Source organism: Hypanus sabinus, unplaced genomic scaffold (assembly GCF_030144855.1).
Source record: "Hypanus sabinus isolate sHypSab1 unplaced genomic scaffold, sHypSab1.hap1 scaffold_1515, whole genome shotgun sequence".
NCBI classification, from domain to species: Eukaryota; Metazoa; Chordata; class Chondrichthyes; order Myliobatiformes; family Dasyatidae; genus Hypanus; species Hypanus sabinus.
The window spans coordinates 30,336-48,775 of record NW_026779591.1 but is presented as its reverse complement, the minus strand read 5'-3'; the positions used below and the strand labels follow the sequence as shown (position 1 = coordinate 48,775).

At 43.2% G+C, this 18,440-nt stretch overlaps 1 protein-coding gene across 1 annotated transcript in view; it reads right to left on the bottom strand.

The window, feature by feature from the left end:
- The window catches only part of LOC132387093 (NACHT, LRR and PYD domains-containing protein 3-like), a 37,692-nt gene extending 26,360 nt beyond the window's left edge, over nucleotides 1-11,332 (bottom strand). Inside the window, exons 1-2 of the mRNA XM_059959444.1 lie at nucleotides 11,161-11,332; nucleotides 818-1,051 (exon numbers count right to left, since the gene is read on the bottom strand). Coding sequence (XP_059815427.1) covers nucleotides 818-1,051; nucleotides 11,161-11,206 — 280 coding nt within the window. The 5' untranslated portion in view covers nucleotides 11,207-11,332. The remainder of the gene's footprint in view (nucleotides 1-817; nucleotides 1,052-11,160) is intronic.
- Between the last annotated feature and the right edge of the window lie 7,108 nt (nucleotides 11,333-18,440).

The window sequence follows — 18,440 nt, the reverse complement described above, 5'->3', positions numbered from 1 at the left end:
CGCAGATATTTTCTCGATCTGAGTTGTTTTCTTAGGGAGGTGTCTTAAATAAGCGTCCGGCCTATTAATTGATGGCCCAATTAAAGGATTCGACTGCCTTATTAAAGTAATCAATCCCACCCTAGAGTCACATAAATGTTTATTACAACCAGAGATGTTGATCGATTTAAATGATACTTCTTTATTTGTGGATCACGTGCTCCTTTACACAATGGAAACAAAACAAATGGTAAAGTATGAAAAAGTTAAAATTTAATAAGTGAAATGTTGAACAGTATTCATCCCGCTTTGCCCAGTACTTAGCTGACACTTCTCATGCTGTAATTACAGCCAACATCCGTTTCGGATAAATCCCTTTTAGCTTTGCAAAATATGACTGAGCAGGGTATGCTCATATTTCCTTGCAAGGTTGTTCAACTTGTGCCAGGTTTGTTGTGAAGAGGCTCTGCCTATGGGGTCGATATTTCTCTGCGTGAACGCATGGGCTTCCGGTTTTCTTCCACACTCCAAAGACGTTTGGGCTGATAGGTTAGTTCGACGTATGCGTATAATTGGCGGCATGGATTTTTACCCCGTGCTCGATGTAGGAACGGATGGAGAAATACGTTGTATGACATGCCCACTGACTCACGCTCATCTACCTCAACAGCTACATTTTATAAAAATGTCCAGCAGAGTAATCAAACGTGTCTGTCCTTTTATAATCTGCTGACATAGTAAGCTGTCTTCTCACCAATTTCAGAATTAGGCAGTGTTCTTATGTAATATTTTACATGATACTCAATGGTTAATTTGAAACTGCTTGAAATTTACTAACCTGCTCTATTTCCAAAGCTTTCAGACGATTCCAAAACATCTGTGCTGAAAGCAGCCTCTTCATGTAAAATGGGTTCTGCCTCTGGATCTCCATTATATTGAGTACGTTCGATACAATCTCTTCGTTCACTGTCACTCGATTCTGTGGCACGATCAGCTACTCTGTCCTTGCAGCAGCGTTCCAGCAGAGCTCCGCAGCATGAAAGTATGCCACCCATGTCAGTTGCGTTGCTCCCTGCAAAATGCAAACCCAGGTTAAAGATAATGAAGCAGCAGTCTCCTGTCCCAATTAAGTGGTACAGTGTCCCAAATAAATGATAGAAATTCCGACTTTCAAACAATGTCCCAAATAAGCGGCTTCCTCAATTGACCAGATTCGACTTTGAAACGGTATTCAGCCCCCGATCCTTGGGTCACATAAATTAATATTACAACCATGGATTTTGATCCATGGATTGTATTTGTGAATCACATGCTCCCTTTTTGTTCAACAGCTGAGCCCAAAATCAGGAGAGCATGCCTTACGAGAACAGGTTGAGTGAACTTAGTATTTTCTCCTTGGACAGATGGAGGACGAGAGATGACCTGATAGAGGTCTATAAGATGCTGAGACGCATTGATCATGTGGGTAGACAGAGGCTTTTTCGCAGGGCTGAAATGGTTGCGACAAGAGGACACGGGTTTTAGGTGCTGGTGAGTAGGCACAGAGGAGATGTCAGGAGTAAGCTTTTTACACAGAGAGTGGTGAGTGGTGTAATGGGCTGCCGGAAACAGGGGTGGAGGCGGATACGATAGGGTCTTTTAAGAGACTTTTGGATAGGTACATGAACCTTAGAAAAATAGAGAGCTGTCGGCAAGCCTAGAAATTTCTAATGTAGGGACATGCTCGGCACAAATTTGTGGGCCGAAGGGCCTGTATTGTGCTGCAGATTTTCTATGTTTCTATGTTTCTAAATGATCAAAAAACAAAAAAAAAATCAAAAACTGCAAGGTAAGCAGTTTAAAACTATAGACCTGTCTTTGCTCCGTAATTATTTGAATCACCTCTAGCAGCTGTTAACGGAACAAAGACAGGTCTATAGTTTTAAACTGCTTACCTTGCAGTTTTTGATTTTTTTTTTGTTTTTTTACAGTGGCCTGGGCCACTCCAAGACATCAGTTTTCTCTATTTGAAGCAACTCCATTTTTGTCCTGGCGATATCCTTTGGGTCGTTGTACAGCTGAAAGACGATCTTCCTCTCCAGCTTAAGCTGACTGTCAGAGACCAACAAGTTTTAGCCACGATTTATTTATATTTAGCAGCATTCTTCCTTCCCCCAATCCTGAACAGATTTCCAGATCCCTGCTGCTGAAAAGCATCCCGATAATATGCTGAAACTTCCACACGGTTTCACAGTAGGGATGATATTACCTGGCAGATGCGTAATTAGTCTCACTTTAGTCTCATCCAAACACAAGATTTTCTTAAACATCGTTGCAATATCTTCTAAGTGAGGCTGTGTAAAGTCATTGCGTGCCAGAATATGCACTTTTGTTATCGGTACATGTGGTGTACAGTATATCCAATACTGCGCATCTCTAAACATTTCAACAAAAAACAAACTCCTAGAAGTAAGACAAGAATGATGGGAGACATAACCGTCTGATATTGTTCAATTCATAAACTTTGGATGAATGATTAAGATGATTTTAATTTGGAGTGGCGATAAACACAGATTTGGAAGAGTATGAATCCTGACATTGCCAGACAGTAAATAGGAGATGTGTACTTCTCCTAGCATTTGCGTAAAAGCAGCTACCGTTTAGTGATATCCGCATTGAAGGTTTAAAAGAGCAGAATTTCTAGCCAATTTTCTGTATCTCTTAATCAGACTAACTCACTTTTCTCTTAGTCGGAATGAGGATCGATTTTTGAGGCATCACTTCGCGGCAGTTTGTCTGATTCGAAGAGCGAACAATCAGCAACAGGCAGAGTATCGTAAGAGCTATATTTCATTCAAAACTGCGTCGAATATTTAATAAGGAAAGTTTTGCGGCAGTTTTATCTGAGTTGTGCAATCGACGTCAGGGAGTGCTTTTAAATATTTAGCTTTCAATCGAGTTTTTAACGGAAGAGCTTCTCGGCAGTTTCTCTTTGTTGAGGAGAGACGAATCAGCAAAAAATATTCATTAGAAAGAGTCAATAAAATAAGACAGATACAAGCGGGACGTCCATTCTTCGAGCGGCCGTTCTTCAGAGCGTGACAGACTTGAGAGTGGCTTTGTTGAGATAAGGTATGCGTGAGGTAAATTGTCTTGTAAGTTACTTCCTCGGCTTTTATTTGTTCATTCCTCGTCTATGACTTCATAGTATCGTGAGAATGGCTACGTGGGAATTGTTCCGCAATGTTCGCGGGATGTGGGAATTCTGGGAGACATCTAGTCTCCCAGATAAACACATGTATCCCGTGATCTGAGCTGCAGCTCCCGAGAGAAAGCTGCATGATGAATCTCGACATACTGGAGAGGATGATAGATAGGAGCATCCGGTAGGTAGATACACCTAAGTTCCAGCCGACGGATAATTGGGTGACTTTTGGGAGACAGAGTGAACGCTCAGCTAGTGCTGAGAACACACACGTGGCCGTTCCCCTCAATAATAAGTATAGAACTTTAGTTACCATTGAGGGGGACCACCTATCAGTGGGAACTACAGTGACCGGGTGTATGGTACTGCGTCCGGTGCTGTGACTCAGAAAAGTAGGGAGATGAGAAGTAGACCAGTGATGATAGGAGATTCCTTAGTTAGAAGAACAGAGACGTTGTTCGTTAGACGCGCTGGAGACATCCGGATGTTATGATGCATCCCTGGTGCCAGGATCGTGTCCATGGCACTCCGAAGGGTGACGGTGAAGTGCCAGAGGCCTTGGTGTACTTTGACGCCAGTGACATCGGTAGACAATGTGAGTAAGGGTTTCAGGGAGCGATGTGGAATGCTGAGAAACAGGTCTCCCTGGATCTGCACCTGTGTCACGTACGGGTGCTGGTAAGAAAGGGATAATTTGGCACGTGAATGCGTGATGGAAGAACTGATGCAGGGGCTGGTGGTTCTCATTTATGGATGACTAGGAGCTCTCCTGGGGAAGGTAAGACATTTTAAAAAATGGGCTTCACTTGAACCCCTTGGGGTCTAACTGTTTGCCGACGTGTCGTTTATAGTTGTTCCAGTGGGTTTAAACTAATTTGGCAGAGAAATGGGAACCAGCACGATAGTGCTGAATACGAGTTAGATGGACAACGTATAGTGAGACTCATAGCAAGGAGAGGCTGATGACAGAGTAAAACGGCAGTCAACGTGATGTGTTGTAAACAAAACGCGGAAACAACCGAAAAATGTGAACTGCCGTAGAAAAGGTGTCATACTTTAATGCGTGCAGCATACAAAATGGAGATTGATACATTTATAGATCAGTTACAGACTGGTAGATACGATGTTTCTGTCATAGGGGGAAATGGAATAGACCCAAATGCAGGACGCAGGCACTGAAGTACTGGGGCAGGAAAGGAACAACTAAAGGATAGAATAAGATGGGTAAATCGTGACGTGCATGAGGGACGTGGCATTCAAAGGTGATCCTGGGATACAGAGCTTTTTCAGAGAAGGCAGGAGGGTCCCAGAGTTCAGACAAGGTAGGAGGAAGTCGGTTCCCGGAGTTCAGGCAAGACAAGGCGGATCCCGGAGTTCATGCTGACGCAGGATCCTGGAGTTCATGGCCAGACAGGGTCTTGGAGTTCATGGCCAGGCAGAGTCTTGGAGTTCATGGCCAGGCAGAGTCTTGGAGTTCATGGCCAGACAGGGTATTAGAGTTCATGACCAGGCAGGATCCTGGAGATCATGGGCAGGCAGGATCCTGGAGTTCATGGCCAGGCAGGGTCTTGCAGTTCAAGGCCATGCAGGGTCCTGGAGTTCATGGCCAGGCAGGGTCTTGGAGTTCATGGCCAGACAGGGTCTTGGAGTTCATGGCCAGGCAGGGTCCTGGAGTTCATGGCCAGGCAGGGTCTTGCAGTTCAAGGCCATGCAGGGTCCTGGAGTTCATGGCCAGGCAGGGTCTTGGAGTTCATGGCCAGACAGGGTCTTGGAGTTCATGGCCAGGCAGGGTCCTGGAGTTCATGGCCAGGCAGGGTCTTGGAGTTCATGGCCAGACAGGGTCTTGGAGTTCATGGCCAGGCAGGATTCTGGAGTTCATTGCCAGGCAGGGTATTGGAGTTCATGGCCAGGCAGAGTCTTGGAGTTCATTTCCAGACAGAGTCTTGGAGTTCATGAACAGACAGGGTCGTGGAGTTCATGGCCAGGCAGGACCCTGTAGTTCATGGCAAGGCAGGGTCTTGGAGTTCATTTCCAGACAGAGTCTTAGAGTTCATGAACAGACAGGGTCTTGGAGTTCATGGCCAGGCAGGACCCTGGAGTTCATGGCAAGGCAGGGTCTTGGCTAGGCTAGAGGATGGATCTTTCGGACAAGGAATGCAGTGAACAGAGCCTCTGGCGGGCTGCATAACTCCTGGGCAGAGCTGCCTCCCAGGCAGGAACACGGGACTGGGCAAGACGCGGGAAACCTGAGCAGGTGCGGGGCACATCTCGTCGGAAGCGAGGGGTAGGAATGAGGCAAAGTCCTCCGCCAGGCAACGGTAACCTGGCCTGTCTTAAGTAGGGGACTCGGCCCAGGGTAACTCTGGAACTGACTCACAGAGCTAGTTGATTAGCGGTGAGTGCACCAAGCCGGGGCGAACAGGATGAACAGAACGAATCCAGGCGAAAAGCGCAAGCAGGGCAGCCATGATGAACGGGTAGAACGGGATAGACAGGCAAACAGCGCGATAGCGCCAGCAAGGAAAACCGGACGGAACAGCTGGACCAGAGCGTACAAGAGAAGCAGGACAAGACAAACAGAACGACCCCCCAACTGGACTTTGTTCCGGAGCCCCTTATCTACACCTGCCAGCCGATGGGCATCAGGTGCGCCTCCTTGAGTCCAAAAAGGCACGACGATCCACAGGTGTGACTTATTGGATCAAGATTCAAAGGAGGGACGGCCACAAGACTCGGAGTCCGGAGTCGGCGGACCAGATCAAGTCCTGGACTGCGGGCTCCGGACCGGACCAGAACAGTTTCAGGGTTCACTGAATCGTGGTTGAAAGGAGATGATGCTGGGAGCTCAATGTCCAGGGATACACATTGTATCGAAAGGATAGCCAGGAAGGCAAAGGGGACGGTGTGGTTCTGTTGGTAGCAAAACAAATGGAGTCATTATGAAGAGGTGACCTCGGGTCGGAAGGTGTTGAGTCTTTGTGGATAGAACTAAGGAACTGCAAGCGTAACAAAATCCCCTTATTGGAGTAATATACTATTTAAGATGTGGTCTTTGCAAGTTTCAACGGGAGATAGAAAACTTCTGCCAAAATATCAGTGTTACAATAGCCATGGGCTATATCAATATGCAGGTAGATTGGAAAAATCAGGTTGGTGTGAGATTCCAAAATGGATAATTCCGATAAAGCCTACGAGATGGCTTTTTTGAGCAGCTGACGGCTGAGCCCACTAAGGAATGAATTAATCTGTATTGGACGTTGTGCAATGAACCAGAGTTGTTTATAAAGCTTAAGGTAAAATAACCCTTAGGGGAAAGTGTTTATTCTATGATTGAATTCACCCTAAAATTAGAAGAAAAAAAGTGAAAGTCAGATGTATCAGTTTTACAATGGAGTAACGGAAATTACAGAGGCATAGAAGAGGAGTTGGCCAGAATTGATTGGAAAATAACAACAGCATGCATGCAGTCAGTTCAGCAATGGTTGGAATTTATGTAGGCAATTCGGAAACGTCCTGATACATACGTCCAAAGAAGAAGAATTAGTCTTAGTGACAAGATAGCACAACCATGGCTTACAATGGCTAATCAAAACCGCCATAAATGCCATATAGGACAGTTAATGCTGCAAAAATTACTAGCAAGCCGAAGCAAAGGAAACTTTTTAAACCAATAGAAGATAACTAAAATGTCATAAAGAAAGTAAAGATGAAGTACAAAAGTAAGTTAGCCAATAATACTAGAGGATACCAAAAGTTTCTTCAGATACATAAAGTGTAAAATCCAGGCGAAAGTGGATATCGGACCACTGGAAAACGATGCTGGAGATGTAGTAATGGGGACAAGGGAATGGCCGACGAGCTCAATGTTTTTGCAACACCGTAGAAGACACTAGCCGTATGGTCGTTGCTCCAGCTGTTAAGGGACATGAAATGTGTGACGTTACCATTACTAGAGAGAAGGTTCTTGGGAAAACTAAAAGGCAGACAAGTTACATAACCAGATAATGTACACACCAGGTTTATGAAGGAGATGGCTGAAGTGATTGTGTGCGCATTATCAATAATCTTGCAAGAATTACATGTTTTCTGAATGGTTCCTGAAGATCGGAAAATTGCAAAAACCTCTCCGATCTCAAGGAGGAAGTGATGCAGAACAAAGGAAATTAGAGACTCGTTAGTCTCATCTCGCTGGTTCGGAAGATGTTGGAATTGATTGTTAAGGATATGATTTCGGGGTACGTGGATGCAGTTAATAAAATTGGCCATAGCAACCAGGGCTTTTCAAGGGGAATCAATCGATATTATGTTCTTGGATTTTCAGAAGAACTTTGATAAGGTGCCACACCTGACGGTGTTTAACAAGCTATGGTATTGTATGAAATATTCGAGCATGGGTAAAAGAGTATCTACTTGGCAAGAGACAAAGAGTGGAAGTATAATGGGGCTTTTCTTCCTGTCTGACGGTGACTTGAGGTTATCGACAGGGGTGCCTCTTGGGACCGCTTATTTTTAATTTAAATGGCAATGATTTGGATGATGGAATTGAGGGCCTTATTTAACTCTTTGCAGAAGACATGAAGATAGGAGGAGGGACAGGTTGTTTTGAGGAATTTGAGGAGCTACAGTAGACCTTAGACATTAGGAATGTGCAAAGAAGGGGTAAATGTAATACAGTATCGAGAAGTAAGCAGCTTGGTAGAAGAAATGAAAATGTTGCCTATTTTCTAAATGAGGAGAAAATACAATACACCGAGGCGCAAAGGGCCTTGGGACTTCGTCTGTAAGACTCCCTACAGGTTAACTTGCATTTTCTGTCTGTGGTAGACCGAGCACGGAAAAGTTACAGCGGAAGTGTGGAAAAGATGCGCGCTATGGTGACTGGGCATTCGGTAGATAGAGCATAGAAATATAGACAACCTGCAGTACAATACAGGCCCTTCGACCCGCAAAGTTGTCCAAAAGCTTAAAAATTAACAGGCTTACCCATAGCCCTCTATTTTTCTAGATATGGGAACGGAAATTAGGATCTATAGATGAGAACAAGATTCCGGGATGTTATGTTGCTTCTCGCGAGCCAGGGTCCGGGAAATCCCGGATACAGTCTCAGCATTCTAAACTGCGAGGGCAAACAGCCAGAACTCGTGGTCCATTTCGGTACCAGTGATGGCGTAGGAGGAGTGACAAGGTTCGGCAAAGAGAGTTCAGGGCGTTAGGTGATGAGTTAAAGGGAGGAACTCCAGCGTTGTAATCTCAGGATTGCTATCAGTGCAACGTGGTATTCAGGCCGGAAGAAAGCTTGTGACTTATGGTTTGGCGAAGGAGGGAGGGCATAAAATTTTGGATCTTTGTGTTTTCTTACAGGGACGTTGGAACCCGAGCAGAAGAGATTGGTTACACATTAACTGGAGTGGAAGTCATATTTTCATCTTCAACAGTGCGGTTTAAACCAGACTTGCAGGGAGATGGGAACCAGAGTGTCAGAGCAGTTCGGGAAGACGTTGTGGAGGAAGATGTTGTGAACAACTCAAGCAAAGTCAGAAACAACAGAAAGTTGAGCATCGTGCGACTCATTTCCAGAGTTGCGTATATTTCAACGCAAGAAGTATCGTACAACAAGCGGATGAGCTCAGGGCATGGATTAACACCCGGAATTATGATCCTCCTGCCATTGTTGCAGGAGTGGTTGGACTGGCAGCTCAATAGTCGGGGGTTCTGTTGTTGTAGACACGAGACAGTGGAGGGGATGAAAGATGGATCCGTCATAGAAACATAGAAAACCTACAGCATAATACAGGCCCTTCGTTTTTGTGCCAAACATGTCCCTATCTTAGAAATTACTAGTGTTACCCACAGCCCTCCATTTGTCTAAGCTGCATGTAGTATCCAAGAGCCTCTTAAAAGATCCTATTGCATCCGCCTCCACCACCGTTGCTGGCAGCCCATTCCACGCACTCACCACTCTCTGAATAAAACACTTACCCTTGACATCTCCTTTGTACCTACTTTCCAGCACTTTGAACCTGTGTCCTCTTGTGGCAACCATTTCAACCTTGGGAAAAATCCAATGACTATCCACACGATCAATGCTTCTCTGCATCTTGTACACCTCTATCAGGTCGTTTCTCATCCTCCGTCGCTCCAAGGAGAAAAGGCCGAGTTTACTCAACCTTCTCACAAGGCATGCTCCCCAATCCAATAATAATGAGATTATTATGACGTGACACGGCCAAGCAAGGAAATATCTAAACTGACCAAAAGTTACTTCGGAAGATAAAAGATATTAAAGTGAACAAACGTTGTGTGGGAATGTGAGCGACTTTACAGAGCTGGGCGGTTAACAGCACAATACCAGTAATGGAGTGATTGCAACTGGATCTCACAGGTGCATAACTGTTACTTTTATGCACATTCTGTCTCACTCCAATTAGTGCCTACCTTCCTTTGTACAGGTATGTAATGTCTAAAGCACCAGTGTTTGAGTGAATGAGACTCAACAAGTTTTCTCCTGACTGAATCAATGGAATCTCCGAGTCAGAAGGGTTTTCTCCAATTTATGTTCTCAGTCCTCCAGCTGTTTAACTTCTTGTTGTTCCCTCGTCTACATTCGTGGTTTTGGGGTTTTCTTCCAATAAAGCTCTCACCACAGGTCTCACTTTAATCAGAGAGATAATAAAGCACCTTAACAATACAAAGGACGAACAAAATATTTCTGTTCTATGTTCCTAAAGACGAAACTGATAGAAATTTAAATGTGGAAGACAAATATTATAATCCCAGTGAACAAATCTATTAATATCCATTTCATTTCACAAACCTCCACCACCCCCCCCCAGCACCATCCTTCCCAACTCTACTGAGCACATGTTAACAGCAATGAAATGCTCTTCGTCCATGAAGCCCAAGTCCTGACATTATTATTGTGAACCTCGTTAGCAAAAGCTGTACAGAACATATTTCCAGGAATGACAGGTAAATTGGTACCTGCATAATTTACTGATAAAAGCTGAGGTTTCATTTCTGCTCTTCTAACTATCACAAAATGACGGCCTATCCACAGACCTATCTCCAAGAGATTTAAATGTTTCCAGAGTGAAAGTAATAAATTGAAACAGAAATTACTAAAAAAGCTCAGCAGGTAAGGAACAGCTGTGGGAAGAGGAACAGATCTAACCATTCGGCAATCAGAGATTCCCCACAAGCACTGTTTATCTGCCCGAAACCTCTCCCTCATTGCGGGAGGAGTTCCATCCAGATCCACCTGTAGAAGCGCAATCTATCCGAAAGACAAACTCTGCAAGTTCCATATTCCTGGAGTCCCTATACCAGCATTATAACCCATGGTCCTAAACTCCCAGGACTCTGTGCTGACGGTAATATGCTATAATGTCTCAACTATTTCCAGTTCAAGCCCAAGACTCCTCCATTAACCCGTGACGAAACTGAAAACTGATGACACTTTTCTGGACAGGAATCGGGCTTGAATCCCGGGTACGGGAACAAAGTGTGTACAGATACATTTCAACTTGTTTACACAGTTATATTGAGCACATTTGTTCATTATTTTATTGTGGAGTGGGATTCTTCCCAGGTAAATTAGCCGGCATATTTCCGGTAGTGTAACAGGAGGAAAATGTCTTTAATGTAAAATAGTAAACTTGGAACTCAGTTGAGATCTTTCATTTCTTCTGATGCACAACTATTCACTGAGTGCAAGTTGTCTGTGACATCCTGAGCAGAGTTGCAGAGATTCAATCCCAACATTCATTAGTTTTCTATTCATTCCAACACAGGCATCATATATTCCATACAGTAAATGATCAAGGCATTTACTGAGGGGCAGTGACCAGAGAGAGATGAAAATCTTCAACACCCCTTGAACCTGTTACACCTGCGACTGATGAAGTGGATCACCAGAACGAACCAGAAAAGTAAACAGCAGACCAAACCTCAAATCATCTGAGTTTCATTATGAACACAATGAACACTGGGAACTCAACTCTTTGGTAATGGGGCAGCTAAAATTCCAGTTGTGGTTTCAACCATGTCTCGAGGTGCATTCAGTAAATCCGCTGATTGCTTCAGTTCTACGGAACTTTCAGCAAGTGTAGAGCTGGCTGAAAATCAAAATTTTAATTGCAGGATACGCCCTGTCTGCCCTAATTATCGGTAATGGGTTATTATACAATACATTGCAATACAATATTATAAAATACAATGATATCCATGAATTTTCTTTCTTTCCTGAATTAAATGTCAATAATTCTATCAAATTAATGTACTTTCGAGAAGCGGAAAACTTTTGTTGACAATACAGGCGAAATTCCAAACAGATTGTTGGATGGAGGAGAAGGGTCCTATTTACAACTGAATGGACTGTGAGGCTGTGCCCTCAGATCCTGGACTCCCCTGATGATGAAAACATCTTCTTCCCGTCCGCGTATCCAGGCATACAAGGTTTTCCTATAGCGCCAACTCACCTCCTTAGAGAACAGGCCCAGATCCAGCAAATGTTCCTCATGCATAAAGCTTTTCGTTCCAGAAAACCTTCTTGAGAACTTAGTAAACAAAAACTACAATGAGCACATTTCCAGGACTAACAGACCTTTTGCTAGCAAGAAAATTTATTTATCATACCCGATGGTTCCTTACTGCCCCATTCACTGTCACAAAAGAACTCCTGAACATCTAGGTATGGAGCCGAATGGGATGGGGGAGATCGACAATGACTTTCCTTTACATCTATTTACATGGGAGACAGATACACTGATTATTGAAATGAAGAAAGGTTAGTCAAGTCCTAGAAGGTGTACAGATTGCAGAACAGCAGCTTGCTGTCTAGAGGTAAATTTAAATGGATAAATCACAAAGGCCGGACAACGTGTTCGCTCTTAGCCTCTGAGGCGCTAGTGCTGAAACTGTTCGAGCGCTTGCACTGACATTCAAAATGACCAAGAATGTGAGGACAGCTAGTTTTGCTTATATATGTTAGAAAGGCTCGAAATATTAGAACGGATATTATAGGGACGTGAGCCTGCCATCCGTCTTGTGTTTGTCGTTGTAAGGTATTTAAGAAACGGAATGTATAGGATTTCGGACGACTGGCCGAGGATTAGACAAACTGGCAGGTCATATCTAATCAAGTTATTGAGATTTTGAGGAACTTATAATAAGATTGATGATGGGAAAGTGGGTGTCATTGCCTACATTGACATTTACAGGGCGATTGACAAAGTTCTGCATGGGAGGCTAGTCCGAAAGGGAAAGATCATTGGAACTCAGGATGAAGCAAGTGGAGAAAACAGAGACTGCTTGCAGATCGTTGACTGTCCAAATGGAGGCATGAGTTTCGCGAGGTACTGCAGGGAAATCGACTGGAAGTTTGGCATTGATATTAATGATTTAGATGACAGTTGAAAATGTGGCAAACTGGAGCAGCAAATATGTGGATTATACCGAGATAGGATGTAGCAGGCAGTGAGCAAGGCTGCCAAAGGTGCATTGTGCTCTGGACCAGCTGGGAAGTCAGGTTACAAAATAGTAGAGGGAATTTAATAACGACAACAGCGAATTGTTGGAATTTAGCAAGATAAACCAGGGTATGACTGACACTGTGAATGGGAAATATTTTCCGTGTATGACAAAATAAACTGACATTGCTATACAGATTCACAGTCTTTGAAAATGGTCCCACAGTTAGCTGTATTAACAAGCTACAAATGAAAGGCACACTCAAACGATAAGGAACCGAAAATAAACGAAAGGGGAAATGCCTGATTTCACATCATCTGCTGTGAGTTTCATTATGACAATGATTAATACTGCAATAAATTTGTAACTGTGAAACTAATATTGTAATGGCTGATTTCCATTAAATCGCTGGTAGTTCTTGCTACAACATCTGAGTCCTGAATGACTCATTGCGACAAGAGGTGCAAATGATACATATCATTGAGGTGGCGGGATATAGGCTGGACTGAGGTTCAACACGATGGTAGGTATATATCGTTCAGGTGGCGGGATACAGGCTGGACAGCGGTTGAGCAAAATGCCCGATATATATTATTGAGCTGGTGCGATGCAGGCTGGACTGAGGTTGAACGGGATGTTTGATATATGTCATTGACATGACAAAAAAAAAAAGGATAGAGCCTGAACAAAATAAGCTGAATTGCCAAGGTGATAGAAGGGATCAAGGACACTCACAGATGGTCCTCCAGCAATACAACAGATACTAAATTTATAATACCTTTTATTACATACAAATATTCTCAAATGAGAGAGATGGAACAAACAATAGGGACTTTGTCATGTGACCTTTGACCCTCAGCAAATTTCATCAACCTGCCGTAGACAGTATCCCCAACAGGATACCTTAAGTGTTCGGACGGCTCCTGCTTTACTCGTGACTTCAAGGAGCTGCCGAGACCTGTGGACGGCTGAGGGCATCAGGAAAACCAGACTACCTGCCGGTGACTGTGTCTGAACTTTCAGTTGTATCAGCAAAGCAGGCAGCATAGCCTTACAATCCTGGATATTCTCGCTTTCCATCTGGGGTGAAGAATAAACACTGAAAAACACAAACCACCAGATTCAAGGACGCCATCCATTCTGCTGTTATAAGCAAATTGAATGGTCCCCAACTAGATAAGATGCATTTTAACCTCACAATGTAACTTGCTATGATCTTGCACCATATGCCTACTTGCTCTTCAGTTTCTCTGAAACAATAATACTTTGTTACACACTGTTATTGTTTTACCTTATATCACCTTAATTTACTGTTGTGTTCTTTTGATCTGTATGATGGTATGCAAAACAAGATTTTCATTGCACATCGGTACATGCGAATAACAAACAGATTTCCAATTTTAATTGTGTGGAGATAATGGACAAGCTGGGCTCAAAATTAAAAAAAAATGTCAACAGGCACAAAGAGTCTTGGCAGTGCTTGTGCAAGTTCCTTACAAGTTAATATATAGGTTTATTTGTAGTAAAGAGGGCAAATGCGATCTCTGCATTCGTTTCAAGAGAACTGTAATATAAAAGAAGTCATGTACAGTTGAGAGTTTATAAATTCCTGATGATGCAACGCTTGGAGTATCCTTAGCAGGTTTCGGCCCCTAACATGAGAAAGGATGTGTTAAAAATTGAGTGATTTAGAAGAAGTTTCAGGAAACTGATTCCGAGTCTAATTCAAAAAGAATGTGTTCCTGTGATGTACTATTCTACGTTCTCTGATATGTTCTATCTCCATTCGACCATACGATATAGGAGCCGAATTAGGCCATTTGGCCCATCGTGTCCACTGTACAGTTTCATCATGACTGATCCAAGTTTCTTCTCATTCCCAATCTCCTGCCTTTTCACCATACCCTTTCATGCTCTGACCAACCAGGCATCAATCAACCTCTGTCTTAAATATACACAAAGATTTGGCCACCACAGCTGTCTGTGGCAAAATAAAACTTCCACGGATTCAACATACCATGGTAAAATAAATTCCAGCACACTCCGTTCTAATAGGGCGCCTCTCTTTTCTGGGGTACTGTCACCTGCTTGTAGATTATCCCACCAGAGGAAACACAGAATAGAGGGAGTACAGAAAAGATTTACTGGAATGTTACCTGGGTTTCAGCACCGAAGTTACAGGGAAAGTTTGAACAAGTTAGTTCTTTTTTCTTTGGATCGTAGAAGATTGAGGGAGGACTTGATAGAGGTATTTATAATAATGAGGGGGATAGATTCAGTTGACCCGGATAGGCTTTTTCGATTGAGAGTAGGGGAGATTCAAACAAGCGAACATGATTTGAGAGTTAGGGGCAAACGTTTAAGGATAACACGAGGGGGAATTTCTTTACTCAGAGAGTGGTAGCTGTGTGGAATTAGTTTCCAGTAGAAGTGGTAGAGGCACGATCGGTATAGTCATTTGAAGTAAATCTAGCTAAGTATATGGACAGGAAAGGAATGGAGGGTTATGGGCTCAGTGCGGGCCAGTGGGACTAGGTGAGAGTAAGAGTCGGCACGGACTAGAAAGGCCGAGTTGGCCTGCTTCCGTGCTGTAGTTGTTATATGGTTATATATGGTTATCATCTCCACAGCAAGTCTATCAAGGCTTTTCACCACTCGACGGGTTTTAAAAAGGTCACCCTTCATTCTTCTGAATTCCGGTGAATACTGGCTCAGAACTATCAAACGTGCTTCATATGACAAGACATTCAATCGTGGAATCATTTTTGTGAATAACCTTTGAATCTTATATATTTTCAGCACATTCATTTCGAAGATAAGAGGCCCAAACATGCTCACAATACTCCAAGTGCGGCACAAAGACCCCCAAGTACCTTTGCATCTCAGTTTATTTTTGTATGTAGAAAATAGCTATCCCTTTCATTTCGTCTACCAAGATGAATGACCATATACTTCTCGTATATTGTATTCTACTTCTTTGCCGAGTGTCCTAATCTGTCTATGTACTTCTGTACCTTTTCTAATTCATCAAAACAAAGGCCCCTCCGCCTATTTTCATACGGTCTGCAATCTTTACAACAAAGACATCAATTCCATCGCCCAAATCTTTAACATATGACGTAGATATAATCAGTCCCAACACACACTCCTGAGGAACACCACTAGTCACTGGAAGCCATTCAGAAAAGGTTCATGCTGTTCCTACGCTTAGCTCCCTCCCAATTAACCACTGTTTTATCCATGTCAGATTTTTTTCTCGCAATACTGTGATCTCGTAGCTCGTTAAACAGCTTTATGTCTGACAACATAACAAAGATCTTCTGAAAAGCCAAATACACAGCATCAACCTATTCTCCTTTCTATATTATGGTTGTTATTTCTGCAAAGAACTCCATCAGATTTGTCAGGCAAGATTTTCCCTTGAGGGAATCATGCCGACTACGGCCTATTTTATGTCTGGTCTCCAAGTACCCTTAATAACAGACTCCGATATCTTTTCAAATACTGAGATCAGACAAACTGGCACCATTCCTTTCTCCAAGAGTGAAGTGATATTTGCAATTTTCCAGTCTTCTGGAACCATTAGAGAAGCTAGTAATTCTTGAAAGGAGGTTATTAACGTCTCACGATCTCTTCAGCGACCGCTTTTAGAATTCTGGGGACACGCCATCTAGTCCAGGTGACATATCTAAGTTCAGACCTTTCAGTTTCCCAAGAAATCTCTCTCCAGTTATGGTAACTTCACACACCTGATGCCCCCTGACAGCTGGAACTACCAATATACTACCACTGTCTTCCTCCATGAAGACGGGTGCAAAATACTTATTCAGTTCGGCCCCCATTCCTTGTCCCATTTACTATATCCCCAGTTTGCAGCGTTCCGATATCCAGTCGTGTCTCTCTTTTACACTTTATGCATCTGAAGAAACGTTTAGGAACCTCTTTAGTATTATTGGCTCGATTACTTTGGTATTCAAACTTTACATTTTTAATAACTTTTCTTGTCTTCTGTTTGTGTTTGCAACCTTGCCAACCCTCCAGCTTCCCACAAATTGCTGCTCTGTAATTTCCCATCATTTCCAATCAATTCTGGCCAATTTCCCTTCTCATACCTCTGTAATTCCCTATATACCACTGTAATGCTGGTACTTCTGTAATACCGAGACGTCTGTCTTTACCTTCTCCTTCTGCAGTTTCTGTTTGGTTTCCACTATCTGACCGAAGGGAACAGTGAGAGGGACTTTCCAAACACTGATTGAACACTAACCCCCGGTCCATGTTTACTGCTGCAAACACGGAACAGCCCACTAACTCACAGCCACTCACTGTGAGGGAAGGAAGGGCAACTTATTCCCTTCTTTGTTTCCAAAGGGACTCCAGAACCAAACATGTGAGCACAGAGCATTAACACTAACGCATTACCTCATACGCCTGAGCAGCGTGTACGAGGGGTCTTTTATACGTGTCAAAACCTTTGTGATATACCAGAGGTTCGCACATTTTTTCCCTTGCCTCACACAGCAGAGTGTAATCAGAATTCCCGCAACCCGTGCTTATCTGTCCGAGACGTCTGCTTTATCGCGGAGGGAGGAATGCCCAGTGCCGTCTGTAGGAGCAACAAGATGGTCCAACACCCCCAGGACTCCTTTCTGCCGCTAATGTGCTGCAGCGTCTCAGCTATACACAGTTCGAAAAAATAACACTCCTCCACCTACACATTCTACATGACAGAATTGTAACCTGAGGAACCGTTGTCTGGACGGGGATCGGGTTGACCTCTGCGCCATGGTTCACAAAATGGCCCCGGATACATTATACCTTGTCTCCACAGATAAATTCGGCATATTGTTGATCATTTTATTGTTGAGTGGGATCTACACCAAATCAGTTAGCCGCCACGTTTCCCGTAGTGGAGCAGGAACAAAATATTATAATACTAAATGGTAAATATAGCCCTGGAAACAGAGTATAAGGGTTTTTTTCTTTCCTTTTGATGTACAGATATTAACTGATTGCAAAATGATTGTGACGTTCTAGAAAGATTTGCATAAATACAATCCCAACGTTGATTAGTCATCATATATTCCATACAGTAAATGCTCAAAGCATCCTCTAATCCACACTGGATCCTGAGGCCACTGAATCTCCACTAAAGGGCTGTGACAACAGAGTGTTAAAAAGCTCCAACTCTCTTTGTAGTTCTGGTGGGCTGTTTCCCTGGTGACTGAGGAAAAGCCCCACCAGTATTAAACGAAAAATGAAGTGACGTTCTAAACCACATATGCTCTGAATTTCCTTATGACCACAATGAATACTGAACACTTAGCCAATTTGGTGAAAATACCAGTTGCTGTTTCGACCCTTCCGAGGTGCATCCAGTCAATCTGCTGCTAGTTCCAGCTCTACACATCTAAAGAGAAGCTGTTTCAAATTAAAAGACTTTGTTGAATACGATCAATCTGCTTCAAATGCCGATAATTTGTTATTTACAAAACACATTATATTGTGTTGATATTCCTGACGTTTCCGTCTTTGCTTAGTTAAGCGATGAAAAAGTTTATCAAATTTCTGTACATTTGAATTACGTAAACCTGCATTTGACAATACAATCAAGTTCGACCCCTGCTACTGGATAGAATGATGGAGGATAAGGTTGCTAGATAGAACTAAATAGATTGTGAGGTTTTCTTCCTAGTTCCTGGACCACTACTGATGAAAACAGCTTCGACGGTCCATTCTGCCATGTACTTAAGAGACAGAGAAAGAGTCGATAGAAATGAGGAAACGTTCGTCAAGTCATGTACATAAA